General features: G+C 39.6%; 1 protein-coding gene across 8 annotated transcripts in view; it reads right to left on the bottom strand.

Moving 5' to 3' along the window:
- Nucleotides 1-15,250: 15,250 nt before the first annotated feature.
- Nucleotides 15,251-17,418, bottom strand: part of STS (steroid sulfatase) — a 111,734-nt gene continuing 109,566 nt past the window's right edge. For all 8 annotated transcript variants that reach the window (XM_035895665.1, XM_035895667.1, XM_035895666.1 and 5 more), the window contains one exon: nucleotides 15,251-15,700. In XM_035895665.1, coding sequence (XP_035751558.1) covers nucleotides 15,318-15,700 — 383 coding nt within the window. In that variant the 3' untranslated portion in view covers nucleotides 15,251-15,317. The remainder of the gene's footprint in view (nucleotides 15,701-17,418) is intronic.

Genomic DNA, 17,418 nt, shown 5'->3' with positions numbered 1-17,418 from the left:
AGCAAGGCAAGGCTTATATGAAATGGAAATTATTTAAATGTGGGGTTTTTTAGAGGTGTGCACCAGTTAAAGGAGCTTAGCTGCAGATTCAGTTAAGTGCATGGCTTCTATCTTTTGAAGCAGTGATTAAACCTTACTCCTGAACATCATTCCCCCACTTCCCTGAATTTCCACCCTGAATATCTCCTGTTAATCACTTCTTAAAGTTGGTAACAGTGTTCATCTCTTCTTTTAAAAATGCTGCTTCTCATTGATGATGAAAATGAGCAAAATTGCGATGGCATAAAGAGGACAAAAATTTGAAGGATAATTTTACATGGAAAACTTTTCTGTCACACCATTCTCACCCCCTCCTACACTTTCCTTTGAAGGCTGAGAGTCCTTTCATATATTGCACTTAGAAATCATTTCTGGCCAATGAAAATGACAATGACAAAAGAAGCTCTTCACTTCAAGATACATCAATCATCTGCATTGTTCATGGCTGGGTAAGAAACTGAACACGGAAGATATGAACTTGTAAACTGTTTCTAGATTAATGTTAGCCTTTAGGAGAACTTTAGGACGGGGGGAGGGAGGGGGGGGAGGGGAGGAAGAGAAGAAGAAAAAAGAAAAAATAATCCCAACATCAAAATGAAATTATTGCTGAATTTGAACAATCAGGTTTGCAGAACTGACTGACTACATTGAAAACACCGTTGCAACTGGACATTTCTGCCAGCTGCTGCACTAACTTTCAGAGTGCTGCTGACTGTACTGCAAGAGGAGGGAAATTACAATGTTGCAGTGCCAGCCTTTGCATTAACCCATGCATGCTTCACCAGTGGTATTCATCGCCGAAACAGCTGGAAGTAGATATCACATTATGGCACCAAATAAAAATTATTTGTTGGGGCTTTGGGACACTTATCCAAAGTGCTTTTTTGTATGTGAATTAGCAATTGAACAAAAAGAGCGATACTCAGAAATCTGATGGGTCATGTGGTGTGTGGTGAACTGACAAAGTGTTTTCTGTAAGCGTCATGACCCCCTTTCAAATGACAGTATCTTCAGGTCACAAAATATACTCAGTATGGGCAATGGTATCTGTCCATGAGTTGGTCAGCTATGAATCTACATATTAATAAGTATTATGATAATCACTTTTCTTATTTTAACAAAACATTTGAATAAAGCCTCTATTTGCTGTATTTTAGGCTTTCACAATCAGGGTTTATGAGCAGATGGTGGTGTCATATACTGTAAAATGACATCACAAGACAAAAATAGAAAAAAATAGAGACAGATTTCTGTGAAACTGAAAATCTTTCTGCTGAAATCAGGTTACTGACTTCTTAACTATTCAACACACATTTATTTCAATTAATTTCAATTACGCAAACCCAAATGTAAGTGAATATTGAAATGTGGATAAAGGAACCATACTTGTCTGTGATCACATGATTTTAATCTACAGTGAACTTGTAGACAGTCCACTAAAAATTGCATGTTATCTCTCCTAAAAAATCAGTTACATTGAGTAGGCTTCATAATATGACAGTCCTTAAATAGATTAATGTTCTGAATTTTCTAATGAATGTTGACATGTACTTGTTACTTTTGTTAAGACAGTTAATAATGCATAAGAATAGAGAGCCTTGCTGCTTCAACTCTGAACTCTTTCTTTTTCACTATTTTACATTCCAGAAAGATTCACACGCTAAAATCGTTAGAAATCTGTACTTCTCTTCTTGTTTTCTGGAGGAACCCTTGCTAATTTCTCTATTGTGTTCTTCTGTGAATCAGGAATTGCTAGTGACAGAAAAACGATTTGGATCACAGCCCATTTAGACAGCTATCTATCCTTTCCATCACAGGAAATGTGCATCATCCTTTGGATATATTGTTTCTTGGATATATTGTATCTTGCATTACCTGTTCTCTATAGTAAAGACAGTGTCAATAATTCATAAAAATGTGTGTCGAAATGTGTAATTATAGTATTCATGCAAAAAGAAAAGTGTGTGTGCTATAGGTCTGAGTGAGGTATTTTGCTAATGACAAATTATTTCAGTTTTGGCTATGTCTGTACTTCAGATTTCAGTGTAGCTAATGCAGATGGAATGAGCTTTTTTACTGAGTTTATCCAGCTGCTAGTTTGCAGTTTAACTTTGTCAGCACAGAATGGAACAAGGGTTAATTTATGCTGCTGAGCAATGTTATTCACTATTCCTTTTGGAAGGTGCATTTTAAGAGGATTTAGAATTTTATTTAGTAGTAGTAGCAATGGTATTAATAGCAGCAGAAGCAGTAGTAGTAATTATTGGTGTTAGTATTTATTAGCATTTATAGTTTACATTATTTGTCAGTACTTAGGATCATGATGTTACACAGTAATGGAAGTAGGTAAAGAGCAGAGCTGAAGCAGGGGAGATAAATGAGAATGTAGAATTACTGACTTAGTGATTTATACCAAAATAAACTTACATGTCCCTAAGCATAGATGTGTTTTAAACAAAATTAGAACCTCATGTATATATTTTCAGTCTAGGATCAGAGCATTTAGTCCAATAAATCTGAGTCGGTTCCTGTTAACGTCTTTCATTCAGAAAAGATAGAACCATACGAAAATATGATATTTGCCCAAACATAAAATGCTTTGAATGTAGCTGAAGTAAAGAATAATTTCTTCATCCCTACAGCCAGCCATCATGTTTCTTAAATTAACGCATTTTATCTACCCCAACATTTCTTTTGTCTATCTAATTATTTATTTGGCCTATTATAGCATTGACCAAAATAGTCTAGTGAAATCACACTTAAACATTCATTTCATTCAAGGAATAAGAAAAGACTTACCATAAACACTGTTGATGATGCTGGAGGATATCCTCTGTCCCAGATTTTCAATAACTTCAAAACCACTACTTCTGGATTGCTTCTTCCTCTAAAATTAGCTTTGAAAACTTCTGTTTCAGCACATCTGGAGGGGAAACCTATGTGTTCAGTTTTGTTGCTTACAACTAACACAAACGTGCCTTCCTCTAGAAACCTTGAAAGGCATCTACATTTCTTCACTAAATATATATATATGATAAGTCAGCATTCAGAGGGACTTCCTCCACTGTGCACCCAACAATAGTGCCTCACAGGTGTCTGAATTAAATAGATCTTTTCCCATCCAGGTCTAAAATTATAGGATAAACCAGGCATCCGCATTTCCCTACTCATTTCAGTGAGAAATGTTTCTCTCTAATGCACCACTCATGGCAACAATTATAAATGTGCTTTCTTCTTCTGGTCTAGATTTTTTAATGTTGTGTTTTCCTCTCTGTTCTGCTTATGAAGGTCAGTGGAGCTGGTGCACATTTTTTTTCATTTTTGATATCTTTCTCTGGTTACTTGTCTGATTCACATACTTCATGTTTGCATCCATTTTTTCTACCTTTCCATTTATTTCCTGTCCTGCCAGCAGTGTTTTATCTCTATGGAGCCATAAGCGAATGTGATGGTAGTTAATGCTGGGCTTAGCTCATTTCTAACTCTGTGTGAAAAACGCTTCTTTCATCTCTCATTTAAATATTTTTGGCCTCTGTTTTTAACAGGGGAATCTAACAGATTCAATGTTGCTTCTTGTGACCCATGTAAAAAGGTACATTTTATAGCTGGATAATAGTTGACCCTCAGTGCCTTTGGATTTATCCCCTGTGAAAGCTTTTCATTGTTCTGTTAGTTTTTTATTATCTTTTTCAGCCAGTACATTCTACATCATGATCCTTATGGTAAACAGTATCCTGGTAACAGAAGTAATTGGCTGTTGAACTCAGAAAAAAATATTAACTTGCATTGTATTATCAGCAAAGAGCAAGGCTGGAGGCAAGCTTACAAATATCTGATGGACACAACCTGAAATTAAGTAATGGGAAAGGTTGGAAACACCTGGCCTTTAAAACATATCCAACTTTTTTGTTTTAGCATAAATTAAAGATACCGACTATAAGGATAAAATATTATACATTAATCAGTCTATGTATCTTCTCTTGCTGAAGGTTCTCAATCAGCAAAGTTCCTGAACATTGTGGGATGATGAAGACAGCTAAATTGCAAGCCCATGTGCAAATGCCTTGCTTGATTAGGATCTTTCTGCTCGTATCCTTACTAGATATGTAATTAGTTCTGTGATAATACAGACTATTAAGAAATAAAATCCAGTAAGGTACTGCAACTAGTTTTATCCTCAATGTAATGCAGGGTAAACATTTTTAACTTCAGAAACAAGCTCTAAAAAATACTTAGCAGATGGAACCCTAAAGTAATTTTTCATGCATAATTCAAACCAGTTTATTTGTTTGCTTGGCTAAGAAGTATTTCTGAAGATACAAGAAGATGGAAAATGTATGATATGCATATAACATTGTAAATTTTTTAACACAGCAGGTAAGCATTCACTATAGAGATTGACAGTTGTATATTAAATGTCATGACTTTTTTCCACAAGTTGATCAGTATTCTTCAAGTCCAGTTCTTTCAACACAATCATAATTGATGTTAACAGAAAATGTAAATTGGAAAAGATCTTAATTTACTGTTGGTAAAACTCTATTCTAATTGAAATTTCTCACCATAGTAAAGTAATTAAAATGTTGGCATACAAAATTATTAATGTGACCTTAAAAACAAATTGCTTGACCCTGTATAAAGATGACACTTCTTTTAAATACTTTCAATAGGCTATTTCTTCACCGATTTGCAAAGCATGGTGGAGACAAAAAGAACTGAAGGTCAGAGTCAAAACCCAAGCAAACAAACAAGCAAGCAAAGCAGCTTAGTCTTTAAAAAGTACTTTAAGTGAAATTTAGGCATTTAATTGCAAAATTCTGATTGTGAAAATCTCAATTTGGGTACAGTTGAAAGCATTTAAATTTCATACATTCCTCACTTCTTAAAAAGGATTTTAAAGATTCCAGGAGACAGAAGTGGGAATCAACTTCGTAAACACAGATGTCTTGAGATTTATACTGTTTATAGTGGTTATCCTATGCTGTTTTTTTTTTTTTTTAATTTATGAAAAAGCAAAAAAAGAATATTCTTAGGCATGACTGATATAATCTTTATGCAGACGTACCAGCTAGGCTAGACACATCTTGTTTTTCTCTCCCTTGGTAGAAACAAGGGAGAGCTCAGCTCTAGATACCTTCATTGTAGGTTTATGAACTTAAGATAAAACTCAGACCTACAGCTACATTTCTACCTACAGTGATTGCTAAATCCTTCTGGAGCCAGGGAATACATCCTCCCTATGATGTCTAAGGACTCTGATCCTACTTTCAGAGTACCTGGTGATGCAAGAATGACATTGTTCCCGCACAAGCACAGTTTTCTTTCAAACCCTGGGATCAAAGACGACAGATAATTCTTTTGAGCCTTCCCTCCTTGACATTTTTTTGGATGGGACATGCAGTTAAAGCAAAGCATCCCTACGCGGCTGGCTGGGTGTGAGAAGAGGGTGGGCAAGGAGAAGCACAACACACTTTCTGCCCTGCCTGTACAAGGTTTACTGCTCTGCAGGAAAGTCCTCGACTCACTGGGTCAGGAAGTAATGGCGACAGAAAGTGTCTTTGTAGCCATAAGGTATGTCCCTCTCTACTCCAGAGGCAATCTGTGTGCTTCATGTGATTAAAAATACTTAATCGGTCTTGAAGTTTTGTAGCAAAGCTGTCATCACAATGCAGGTGAGTGCCCTTACCGCTAGGGAATATTACCCTCTTCCTGATTCCCTGGATTTAAAATTGTTTGCTACTCAGTGGCACAGTTTCAGCCAGAAGACAAAGTGTGATTTTTTTTCATTCCCAGCCTGCACACTTTCCTAGGTCTTGAATTCATCCCTCAGCCTCCTCTTTAAGACCAACCAGGCAGTCGGATATTTCCTTGTCTCAAACAACTCACCCGGGCGGAGGGAGAACAGACAGGGGCAGGGCAAGCCCTGTGGAGGCACGGTGGGGGACTGCCCCCTCAGCTTCTTCCAGTGCGCAACAACCGAGCATGTGCCAGTCAACAGGTGTTCATGGAGGGAGCATGTGATCACCAAAGACCTTCACTGCCCCACCGACACCCCCCAAAGCTAATTCAAGAACTTTCTAGAACACTTGACCGTGCAGAAAGGAGTTGGTCGCCGCCTCAGGGCCAGTCCTGCACTAATCAGGCTATATAAGTATGAGTGCATACTTTTTGTCTTGTCAACCCGTCACCTACGGATCGAGACTCCACCCCAAGACAATCACATGGCATCCAAGGGCGGTGACATCTTTTCGCTATATTGTCCCTATTCTCTCTCCCCCCTTCCTTTTCTCTTTCTCTCTGCCCCCTTTCTTGTATACCTGTTTCCCCTTGAAGTTTGTGCCTAAATTTGTCTGTAAGAAAAACTTTCCTGTGCCAAAGTCTTTTATTCACAGTGTTTGTTAATTGTTTTGTACTGTTCCTCTGAGCCATTCCTGTGACTCGACCAGCTTTGCGGCCCTGCTGCGTCAGTGCTCCCCTAAGGGGATTACAAAGATTCACCTCCCTCATCACCCACCGAGTAGGACGAGACACCTCCTGATAACATTCTTGCCTCCTCTAAACTGGCTTGTGAATCCATGCTCTGATGAACTCCATAGTCTTCGTCTTCTTTTTTTAAAATACATAGATAAATAAATAGGCACCATGTGGGGTTGTCCATGCTCATTTGGTCCATGGACTCTGTAACTTCTCCCCTAGCAGGTCAAAGCCAGAGAGTACAGAATGAGATTGTGGCTGGTGCCCATAGTTGGTGTCAGAATATGGAAAGCGTGCCTAAGGCCCCAGTCTGTAAATTCACTCTGTATCTCCTAAAAGGCATCCTTATTCTACCTCTTTCCTAACTATGTATGCCTTTGACTTTGTCAGGCTAGTGTAACTCCACAGGTTCCTTTTTGGGCCCAGTATTATTTAACAGGAAGGCCAGTGGTATCCTGGGGTGCATTAAGAGGAGTGTGGCCAGCAGGTCAAGGGAGGTTATCATCCCCCTCTACTCTGCCCTGGTGAGACCCCACCTGGAGTACTGTGTCCAGTTCTGGGCTCCCCAGTTCAAGAAAGATGAGGAACTCCTAGAGAGAGTCCAGAAGAGGGCAACAAAGATGATTAGGGGACTGGAGCATCTTCCCTATGAGGAAAGGCTGAGGGAGCTGGGTTTGTTTAGCCTGAAGAAGAGAAGACTGAGAGGGGATCTCATCAACACATACAAATATCTCAAGGGTGGAAGTCATGAGGATGGAGACAGACTCTTCTCAGCGGTGCCCAGTGACAGGACAAGGGGCAATGGGCACAAACTGAAACATAAGAGATATCAGCTGAATAAGCAGAACCTCTTTCTTTGAGGGTGACAGAGCCCTGGACCAGGCTGCCCAGGGGGTTTGTGGAGTCTCCTTCTCTGGAGATATTCAAGGCCCACCTGGGCGATGTCCTGTGCAACATGCTCTGGGTGAGCCTGCTTTAGCAGGACAGTTGGACTAGATGATCTCCTGAGGTCTCTTCCAACCCTTGTCATTCTGTGATTCTGTGATCTTAACATCCATGTCAGGGACATGGACAGTGCAGCCTCAGCAAGTTTGTGGATGACAGCAAGCTGAGTGGTGTGGTTGATAATCTAGAGGGAAGGGATATTATCCAGGGGGATCCTGACAGGCTAGAGAGGTGGGCCTGTACAAACACCATGAAGTTCAACAAGGTCCTGCACTTGGGCTGGAGTAATCCCAAACAACTGGACGATGAGTGAATTGAGAGTAGCCATGCAGAGAAGGACTTGAGGATACTGGTGGATGAAAAACTGAGTATGAGCTGGCAATGTGCACTCACAGCCCAGAAAGCTAGTTCCATCCTGGACTGCATCAAAAGAAGCATAGCCAGCAGGTCAAGGGAGGTGATGCTCCCCCTCTACTATGCTCTTGTCAGACCGCACCTGGTGTACTGTGTTAAGCTCTGGGGCCCCCAACATAAGTGAGTCCAGAGGAGGGCCACAAAGATTATCAGGAGGCTAGAGCACCTCTCCTGTTACAACAGGCTGAGAGAGTTGGGGTTGTTTAGCCTAGAGAAAAGAAGGCTCTGGGGAGACCTTATAGCAGCCTTCCAGTACTTAAAGGTGACCTACAGGAAAGATGGGGAGGGACTCTTTATTAGATTAGATACAAGGAAGAAATTCTTTATGATGAGGGTGGTAAGACACTAGATCAGGTTTCCCAGAGAATCTGTGGATGTCCCATCCCTGGGAGTGTTCAAGGTCAGACTGGATGAGGCTTTGAGCAGTGTGATCTAGCGGAAGGTGTCCCTGCCGATGGCAGGGGGGGTAGAACTAGATGATCTTTAAGGTCCTTTCCAACCCAAACTGTCCTGTGATTCTGTGAGTCTATGATTCTATGAAATCTGAAGGTTCAGTACCCTGAGAATCAATTGGATAAAAGTTTAAGCCACAGCTTATGTTAGAGGGCTATTGCCTTATGACTCTCTCTGTACCGATCAGCAGAGATTTACTGGTAGCAAGATTTCAATGAATAGAAAAAAATCTGCTCCAGACTGCATTACTTTCAAGACATAAGAGGAACTTTAGCTTTATCAGGCACAGTTCCTCAGGAGGCTCCAACAGCATTGCTGCCTTCCTACAGATTTACCTAAGGCAGTTTTGTGGATGCAAACCCTTTCTTTGCATGAAGAGAGGTATTTATACTGTTAGATCAAGGTGATCATCCATTAAGATCCAGAATCTGGCTTTAATCTCTGAAGGCCTGAGCCTGGATCTTAATGGATGATCACCTTGATCTTATGGTGTAAAAGCCTTTCATACAAAGAGAGGATTTACATTCATAAAACAGTCTTACGTAAATCCGTCAAGCCAACTTTTTAAAGTGAAACTGCATTCCCCAACATGGGTCTGGAGAGCAAAACTAAGGAACACAGGAGATACCTGAAACTGAGATTAGGTTTAAAATGTGAAGATGGCATCCCTCCACATAGTCTGGTACTGAGTGCTTAAAAACTGATGAGCAAATCTATGTGTCTACAGTGTTCATGTAGTGCACATTAATGCAGCTGCCTGAGCTCTAGCGAAACACTTTTATCATTGTCATTAATTTCCAGAAAGGGCAGAATGCCATCTAGCTGCTAGGGATGGCTTCCTGCAACTGAATCTTGTTGAAAAATAATCAGAGAGGGTTGTTATTCAGTAGCATAAATCTTAGCATCAGAGAGGACTTCCCTTTATTTTTAGTAAGTATCATAGCAGAGAAGGATGGGGCACAAAGCAGCTCCTTTTGCCGAATAATGTTTTTTAAAAGCTTGGTGAGTGATGACATGTCACTGGATGACTGTGCTTTTCGTGTGTATCAGACAGGCAGGTGTTAGGATCTAAAATTCCTATTCTAATAGTCTCCCTAGAGCTTGAAGTTATCTGGACAGTGACATTAATCAGTTACTTCCCAGTGTATTACATATTACAGTGTAAGGTTGACAATTATAAACCAATCAACGCATTTTCGTAAACCTGAATATTTTGCATGTTTGGCAGGAGGAGGTATAACATAAAATATAAAGATAAGGAAAAAATGAAAACACAAACTTATAGTATTCTTTTATGACTACCAACACAGGAAACCATTTTTAAACTTTTTTTTTTTTTTTCTTCATGGCTTGGTTTTTCATCTGTGAGCAATGAAGACTATATTAAACCAAAGTTATTCCCTTGCAGACCAGCTTGAGTCCATAAGGCTTTTGAGATTTTTTTGTCTAATCTTTTGTAATAAATAATGCTACCCAAAGCAATTTCATATCAAATTCTCTTAAAATAAGTGAAACAAAGCACAACTGTGCCTTATAATTTCAACTGTTTCACAGTATTTTTCACATAAATCAGGTACAATAAAATATTATCTGCATAAAAAGACTTTAGTATTTGATAACTGTAGAATAAATAATGTTGGAGGGCTTTTTGTGACTGAGCTGACTATATATGCTGTATATGTTCTCTTCAAATATGGTTTTCTTTTTCAAGGAAAATACCTGTGGCACCATTCGTTTATAGATAAGGTTAACTTTAATCTACATACGGAATCTAGCATGATTTATATTAAAAGAATGGTTTTTAAGTATTCAGGAGATGCTGTATAAGCATTGCAAAGCTTATAATCCACATCCTGCAAGGTCTGCAATGTTTCATAACTTTGACAGTACAATTAGAGATGTGAGGATAATCAAGCCAGTTTTTATCTTACTAGCCAGCATAGTGCAAGCTTCAGTGGGAGTCTGGAATTCAGCATATTTCCATATGCATAAGAAACCTTCAGTTGCTGAACCTTTTGTTGGCACAAGCTTGCTGTTCTCAGTACTGAATTAGAATGTTAAAGCTACCGTGGGTAGCCTTAAGAACAATCTGCAACATCTTTTGTTTGCTGTAGAGGTGAAGTTCTAGGCAGATCGTTACTGGTTTTGATGTAAATAATAGATACCAAGAACACCAAAATGTTTTGGAAAAGCCATATGGTCTATCAGGGTGTTTCCAGGAATCCCTGAATTATTTGCAGTTTTAGCCGCCTGTAAAACTGGGAGTCCCTAGAGCCTGGCTCAGGTCTTCTGGTCATCCAGGGAACAAAATGCATGACTGTTGCTGTCTTAGACCCAGAGCTTCAGATTAAGATCTGTCACCTCCTGAATGATGATTCGGGAGTAGCCTGCTTGGTGTATTGACTCAGGGGTAAGGGGTCCTATATCCTGTGGCCCCCCAACAAATTTCCACCTGACAGTTTGATGCTGAAGGATACTGCTGCAGAACACACTGCAGTCCGGCCGGCTGCAGAGGTGTCCTCATTCCTCCTTGTCGCTTGCAGTCCCTGACAGACCCAGAGGAACCAGCAATTCATAGGCCTCTGTCTTCAGGTTGGAGATAACCCCCCAGAAACCTTTTGCTCCCCAGTGGTTCCCAGTGCAGAGCTTTGCTATGCCAGCCTTTCCTCCTGCCCACATGGCCGGCCATCCTGCTCATAGTGTACTCAGATGGACACCTCAGAGCCTATTTTGGATGGTGCACAGGCAATGCCAGAGGAAAGAGAAATGGCAGAGAAGATGAAAAAGTCTGCCTAATGCACAGAGCTATCATGTCCCAATGTAAGTCAAAAAACCCCTATGTTTTAATATACGCAGTCTGTTAGAACATAGGATTTCTGTAGCTATGATTGCCCTCTTTTTCTTTCTTTTTCCATTCTTTCCTGTATCAGGTGACACCTTATGTGACATTTTCTACACTGTCCACACATCTGAACACCCAGATCTCACACTACTACAATGTGAAATAAGCTATTGCTGGCAAGTGATGATTCTTACTGAGCTGTGAAGGATGCAGACCATATCCACTTAGTTCTCTGCAAACCTTCAGTTGGATTTCAGTAAGCTGACACCTATCTCCAAAGGCTCATATTTCCTTTTTTCTTTTTTTTTTTTTTTTTAATTTTCTGACACAGTAATTTGAGGCAAGTCAGGACATCTCAATTTTTAAGAGCCAGGAACCTGTGACATGCAGTCCCCGATGGGGGGAATACTATTTAAATAATGCCATGTATTCTCCTATGCCAACTAAAAGAGAGAATAAATATAATTAGAAAAATGTGATTAAAATATTTCTCTGAATCTCCAGTGTGCATCTTTTTTAGCCATCTGTTCTCTCTCCTCTAGGCCCCAGTCCCACATGTGCTAAACAGTAAATACAGAACCTACCTGCAAACCTGAAGATAAGGGTATCTTATACCTCCTAGTATAGGGGGATCTTCTACATCCTAGTTTCTCTGCTCTTAAGCTGTATTTTCTATAGAGAAGGTGCCTTATTGACTATGAAGTGCACCTTTACCAGCTTACCACTTTCAGCATTTTTTGTTCTTTCAGTATTCCCAACAGTTAGAGAAATACTGTTATCCTTCTTTGGGCACAGGGGAGAAACTGAGAAACAGAGTTAAATGATTTGCTTCGGGCCATACAGGGATTCTGTGACAAACTAGGATGTGATACTGTTAAATAATACTGTAGAGGAATACACTTTCCTCTGAAGCTTAACTCCCAGTTTAAACTGACATATTGTACAAACAGGCACCATGTTACAATACCGATGCTCATTAAATGATAGATTGAAAGTCCGCCTTAAAGTACGAGAGCAGCACATTCTCCTTGAGCCTTTCTTGTTAATAAATTGTGAATCATGTATAACCCATCAATAACCTGTTGTGAAAAACAAAACTTTTCTTTGTTACATCAGGCAATGCCATTACAAAAATGGTATATGGTGCTTCTTTTTTTATTTTGCAGATAAACAAGAGTACTTTAATTACCATGATCTGACATGCCATCTCCAGAACAGAAGTATTGAAAGTTATAATAAATTTGCAATACAGGGATGGTTTATTTTAGGCATTAAATGAAATGGCACTAACACAGACTATGAAAAATACTGCCCTGTTCTTAATAGAATCTTTCTTGAAGGAACAATTGTAAAAATGGATTTCAGATTTTACTGCTTAAGTCAAAATATTAAATGTTGTAGTAACTTATAGTTTGGAAAATATGAAGCTTGCGCCACAAACAAGAAATAACATTTGTTATTCAAGGTGCCTTGGGTGAGTTTTAATTTCTTAGATTTCATAATGCAGAATTAATTCTTGCTAAACCTTAAATAAGCAGGAGGTTAGCAGAGTCAAGGAGCCCTAAAAGTCAAGTCTTTTCACAAAGACCCCTTTTCATTTTCTGAATGATTTGGGAAAAACAGCCATTGCGATCAGTATGAAAAGCAAACAGGAGGACTGAGTGGCAAAGAAGTAGGTGGAAAAGTATTTGAGGGGTGTGGATGTTTTAAGAAAGGAGATTAGAGAGATGGCACCAAAAGCCAAGGAGGGTATAAAAGAAAGGCCGTATTTAGGCAAGAAGAAATCAGAGCAGTAGAAAAATTACCATTTTTGATACCTCAATCGTGCAGCACAGAGCAGCTGCTGTGCCTAACAGAACAAACAATTCTTGCACCTGCAGAAAGAAAAGAAATAATAGCAACATAGCATCTTTCTGATGAAAAGAAGTAGATGTGGATGTCCTTGACAATACAAATTGAGATCCCTGTTAAGGTCACAGCCCAGCAACTGTGGGAACAAAACAGATCCAATGACACCAAACACCTTGCCTGAGTTACTGCTACATACTTAACGAAAATTTTTTTGTGGGCTGCAGCAGAGCTGTGGGAGCTGGAGAGAGCTTCCCCCCATGCTGCGGTGCTCAGTCCCCGGGCAGCTGTCACCCTGGCCGCAGCCCAGGCTGCTCACCTGCTGCAGGGGGAGGCACGCAGGCACCAGGGTATTCTTGGGCCACATGGTGAGGACCAAAAATCTGGGATGTGTGGATCCTGCCAAGATGTCGAGAGGCAGCCACTGATCTCTGCAGAAGAGTACTTGTATTCAAACTGCAGGCATCTTTCTTCTTAAGTTTATGCATCTAATACATTCAGTGATTAAATAAAGCAAAGAGGGAATTATGCCACATGAATGGCCATCTGACAGCTTTCCAGGTACGATATAAATAGTCCTGGGTGGTTATCAGGGAAATAACTGAACAGAGTAACTTTATCAGCATACACAGGACTTTGCTACCTACAGAGAGCTTGCAGAGCACATACTTAAGGTACACAATCATGAACACAAGGTGAAACATCAAAAATAGGACTTCAAGGAAGAAGTACAACATTTCCCAGGACAGGCATCTGGATATTGTTGACAATGAAATTTTGAATGAAGCTGCAGCAGAAATATCAAATAAAGCCTAGGTTTTACAGACAGAGAAATATACCATATATCACAATATATTTTTATAGGACAGGTTTCAATAGCTCTCAAGAACCAGGTCACAACCTTAATGTTGGCTGACTGAAGCTATTGCATTACTATCATTGCAGATCACTTTTGCATTAGTGATGTGCTAATACCACCAAACAGATTTTAATACATTATGATGTTGGAATTAACTAGTGTTTTCTGATAAGGAGCAAGTCACCTTCTATTATCAGGCATCAAATCATTTTAGTATTTTACTGATATGTTCTCCTCTGGTACAATCTGCCAAAGAGAATAGTTTGCCTGCCTGTAGAGTGGAAAGAAAATGTGGCTGAATAAGATGCAGATAAAAATGGATACAGAAATGAGCCCTGAAGGACTGTAGATTTCCCAAGGCCTTGCTAAAAATTCAGAAACTGTAATATTTGGCTTTAAGTACTCAAGCCCAATTTTTGTCTCAGAAAATGGTAGATATATTTGGACAGCTTAAACAATAGCAAAGATATTTAAAGAAGACCAAATTTTGTTTGTTTGTGATGCACTCTGCATTGTTCAGTGGAAGAATAGTTATGGTAGATAGTGAAAGATTTCTTTGCAGTATCGTGGATTTGGAACACAGATATCAAGTATGGACCAAATCTTTCATTTTAAAAACTTGGCTATGACCATAAGGCTGTGTCTGTATCAGGGACTGAAGGATTTCTGGGGTTTGCGGGGTTATGAATTTGGCTTGCATATATATATATGTGTATATATATATATGAAGGCTTACGGTACACACTCAAGCACAATACTGGTGCACTTGAAGTGGTTTCCTTTTGAAACAAAGGTTGTTGCCATGCAATAGGCATCTAGGGAGCACCATTTTAATATGGATGCAAGGTTTTCCACTACATAGCTCTCTACATTTTTATGGCACGTGCAATGTTAGATTGTTGGCAATCTGTTTATTGAGATGATCGTTGAATGAGATGCTATTACAGGTCTGTTCTTTACCTACCTATCAGTTATCAAATTATAGTCACAGGTGGACCCCTCCACTATTATCTCTCTGTTTTTAATTACTTGGTGCTATGTCCTACTAATGGTGGATAATATTTAGCAAAAAAAGACAGGGAAGTGTGCATTTACTGGTTGCAATTGACAGAAACTGTAGGTAAATTCCTTGCTGTGTAAGAAAGAAGTTGAGGCTCAAGATCTAGAAAATTATCTCATCTAGAAAATGCCTACAGCCTACCTATTTGCAAGTGAGGATGACAACATGTGCTTCATACTGATTCTTGTATTATAAAGACAGGAAAGTTGTGTCTTGCCCTCCTTCTCTTGGCACATTTTCTTGACTGAAATTCCTTTCTACTGCAATGATGTAAAGACAGGTCCCCCTACATAACAAAACCTTCTGAAAGCTAGTACTGAAGTGGTTCAAGTCAGCTACCCACATTCTCTTGTTCCAGCCTCTGAAAGGGAATTGCAGCTTGTTTATCCCAAGTGCATCTCCGACAGGGTCCCTTCTGAGTCATAGTCACAGTAGCAAGACTGAAAGAGAGATGAGCAGCATGGCTGGAGCCACGGCTTCCAGAGAAGGTTGTCCCATGACAGCTGGTCAGGGACAGCATGCAGGGATCTGGTGTGATTGTCTACTGCTAGCTGTATGATCCTGAGGATTTCGTAGAAACGGTTCTCTGTTTCTGGGGTCAGTGGGACTTTCTCTTCAGGATCTCTGGAAAGATCAAAGAGCAGTGGGGGATCATGCCGTGTGATAAATCCTCCATGGCAGAAGCAAACATGAGAATCATAGCAACCATTGGAGTCTTTAGGACTGAAGTTTGGAGTGAAGAAGAAGACCTTCCAGACAGATTCACCTGCAATTTACAGACACAAAACATCTGGTGATAAAGTGACAAACTTAAAGTCCCCTAGTCTTATGAAACACTAATTTACACCACAGGAAATCAGTCTTTTGGTGCAACTTCGCTCTGTACAGGAACTCAATATACTGAAAGAGTAAAACAAATTTGACGTTAACAGTGCTAAGATTTGCATAAATATTTACTAAGCCATTGCACCATCTTCTTGAAGACTTATTGAAATGTACCTTTGCCCCTTGACCGTATCCAGACACTGCTGGACCGTGTCTGCGTCTCATTTTGTTAATCAAAATAATTTCTTTTTTACTTTTTTCTCTCTTTCTCTCTTTGTTGTGTTAGCCCATTGCCCCCTGCCGCATGCTTTCACTGCAAACATTCAGAGACTGAGTTTCTCATTTTATTAAATGTGATTACGTGAAAAGGTATAATGGATGCTAAATTTCTGTGTTAGGCCTCTAGATGTTTTTTCCAAAAATAAACAACTATTACAGTAGTGCAACTTTTAGGTGACATTCTGCTTTGGAAAATGTGAACCAAAGGTCTTCATTTATACATTGGCCATTTTCTCTCAGCTTAATTTGCTGTGCACAGACCTGAACTGCCTGCAATAGTGTAACTTCAGTGAGCATTTTCACTGTTTAACAAACCTAATTATTTCCTGGATTAAGAATAAGCAGAAATCAGTTGGTTCCTTCAAGAAGCACTCTTGAACAGAAGGTACACTGGGGAATCTGTAAATACTTAACAAGAACAGAGTAAACAAAAAATGGCTACTATTTTCCTCAAGTATCACAGAACAGACAGGGAAGACAGTAACAGACAGGCACTTCCATGGAAGCACATCATCATCCCGCAGCCAGGGAAGCATACAGTTCTCCAGAAATGGACCAGTGAATAATTAATTAGTGTCAAATTCTGTACTTTATTCATAATAAAAGTAGGATACTAAACAGTTGAGGTCTAAGAAGGTCTAACTACCCACCTGAGTGTATACAGATATCAGAAATACATATTCATTAGCAATTTACATTCCTCAGCACCCTATTGTGAAAAACATTTTTTGCATCACCTCATTTTTTAAATACTGGGGGAAAAACTCTTATTAATCTCCTAACAGATTGTCACAGATTCATGTTTCCTGCAGTGGTTAATATTCATTAATCAATTCAACAGAATGGAAAGCGCTAGAAAATGTGGGAAGGGCAGAGACAAACTGGTACATGCCATGATGTAACTACATCACACTCCGTTTTTAAAGATAAAAACAGGTTTAAAGAAATAAATGTTTCAGCAGACTGAAGAGTCACAGGCTGTAGTTCTAGTCTATAGCATGAATTTAAAGGATAGTAGGTGACCTTAAGATTCTTTCTAGCTTCTTCTATCCCACAGCATTTTTCACATTGTAAGAGGTTTTACCTTTAGGAACCAATTCAATGACAGAGCCTGGAGACTTCCAGTTCACTTAGTCTGCACATAAATCAGGGTCAGAGGGGTGATGGTTATTATACACATTAGACTGGGAGAACCCTCTGGATACTGCTTGGAAGTCAGCAAAGGGGAGGGAGTTTTAAAGGCTGAGAGTGACTTGCTGGCATAGACAATAGGACATGGGAGGCTTTAAAAGGTTCTGGCTGTGAAAGCAGCAATTGCACAGTTTTATTGGTGAAAGGCAAGGGAAGGGAAAGGAAGGGAAGGGAAGGGAAGGGAAGGGA

This window comes from Egretta garzetta, unplaced genomic scaffold (assembly GCF_000687185.1).
Source record: "Egretta garzetta isolate BGI_Z169 unplaced genomic scaffold, ASM68718v1 scaffold125, whole genome shotgun sequence".
Classification (NCBI taxonomy): domain Eukaryota; kingdom Metazoa; phylum Chordata; class Aves; order Pelecaniformes; family Ardeidae; genus Egretta; species Egretta garzetta.
This window is presented reverse-complemented; position numbering and strand designations above follow the sequence as displayed.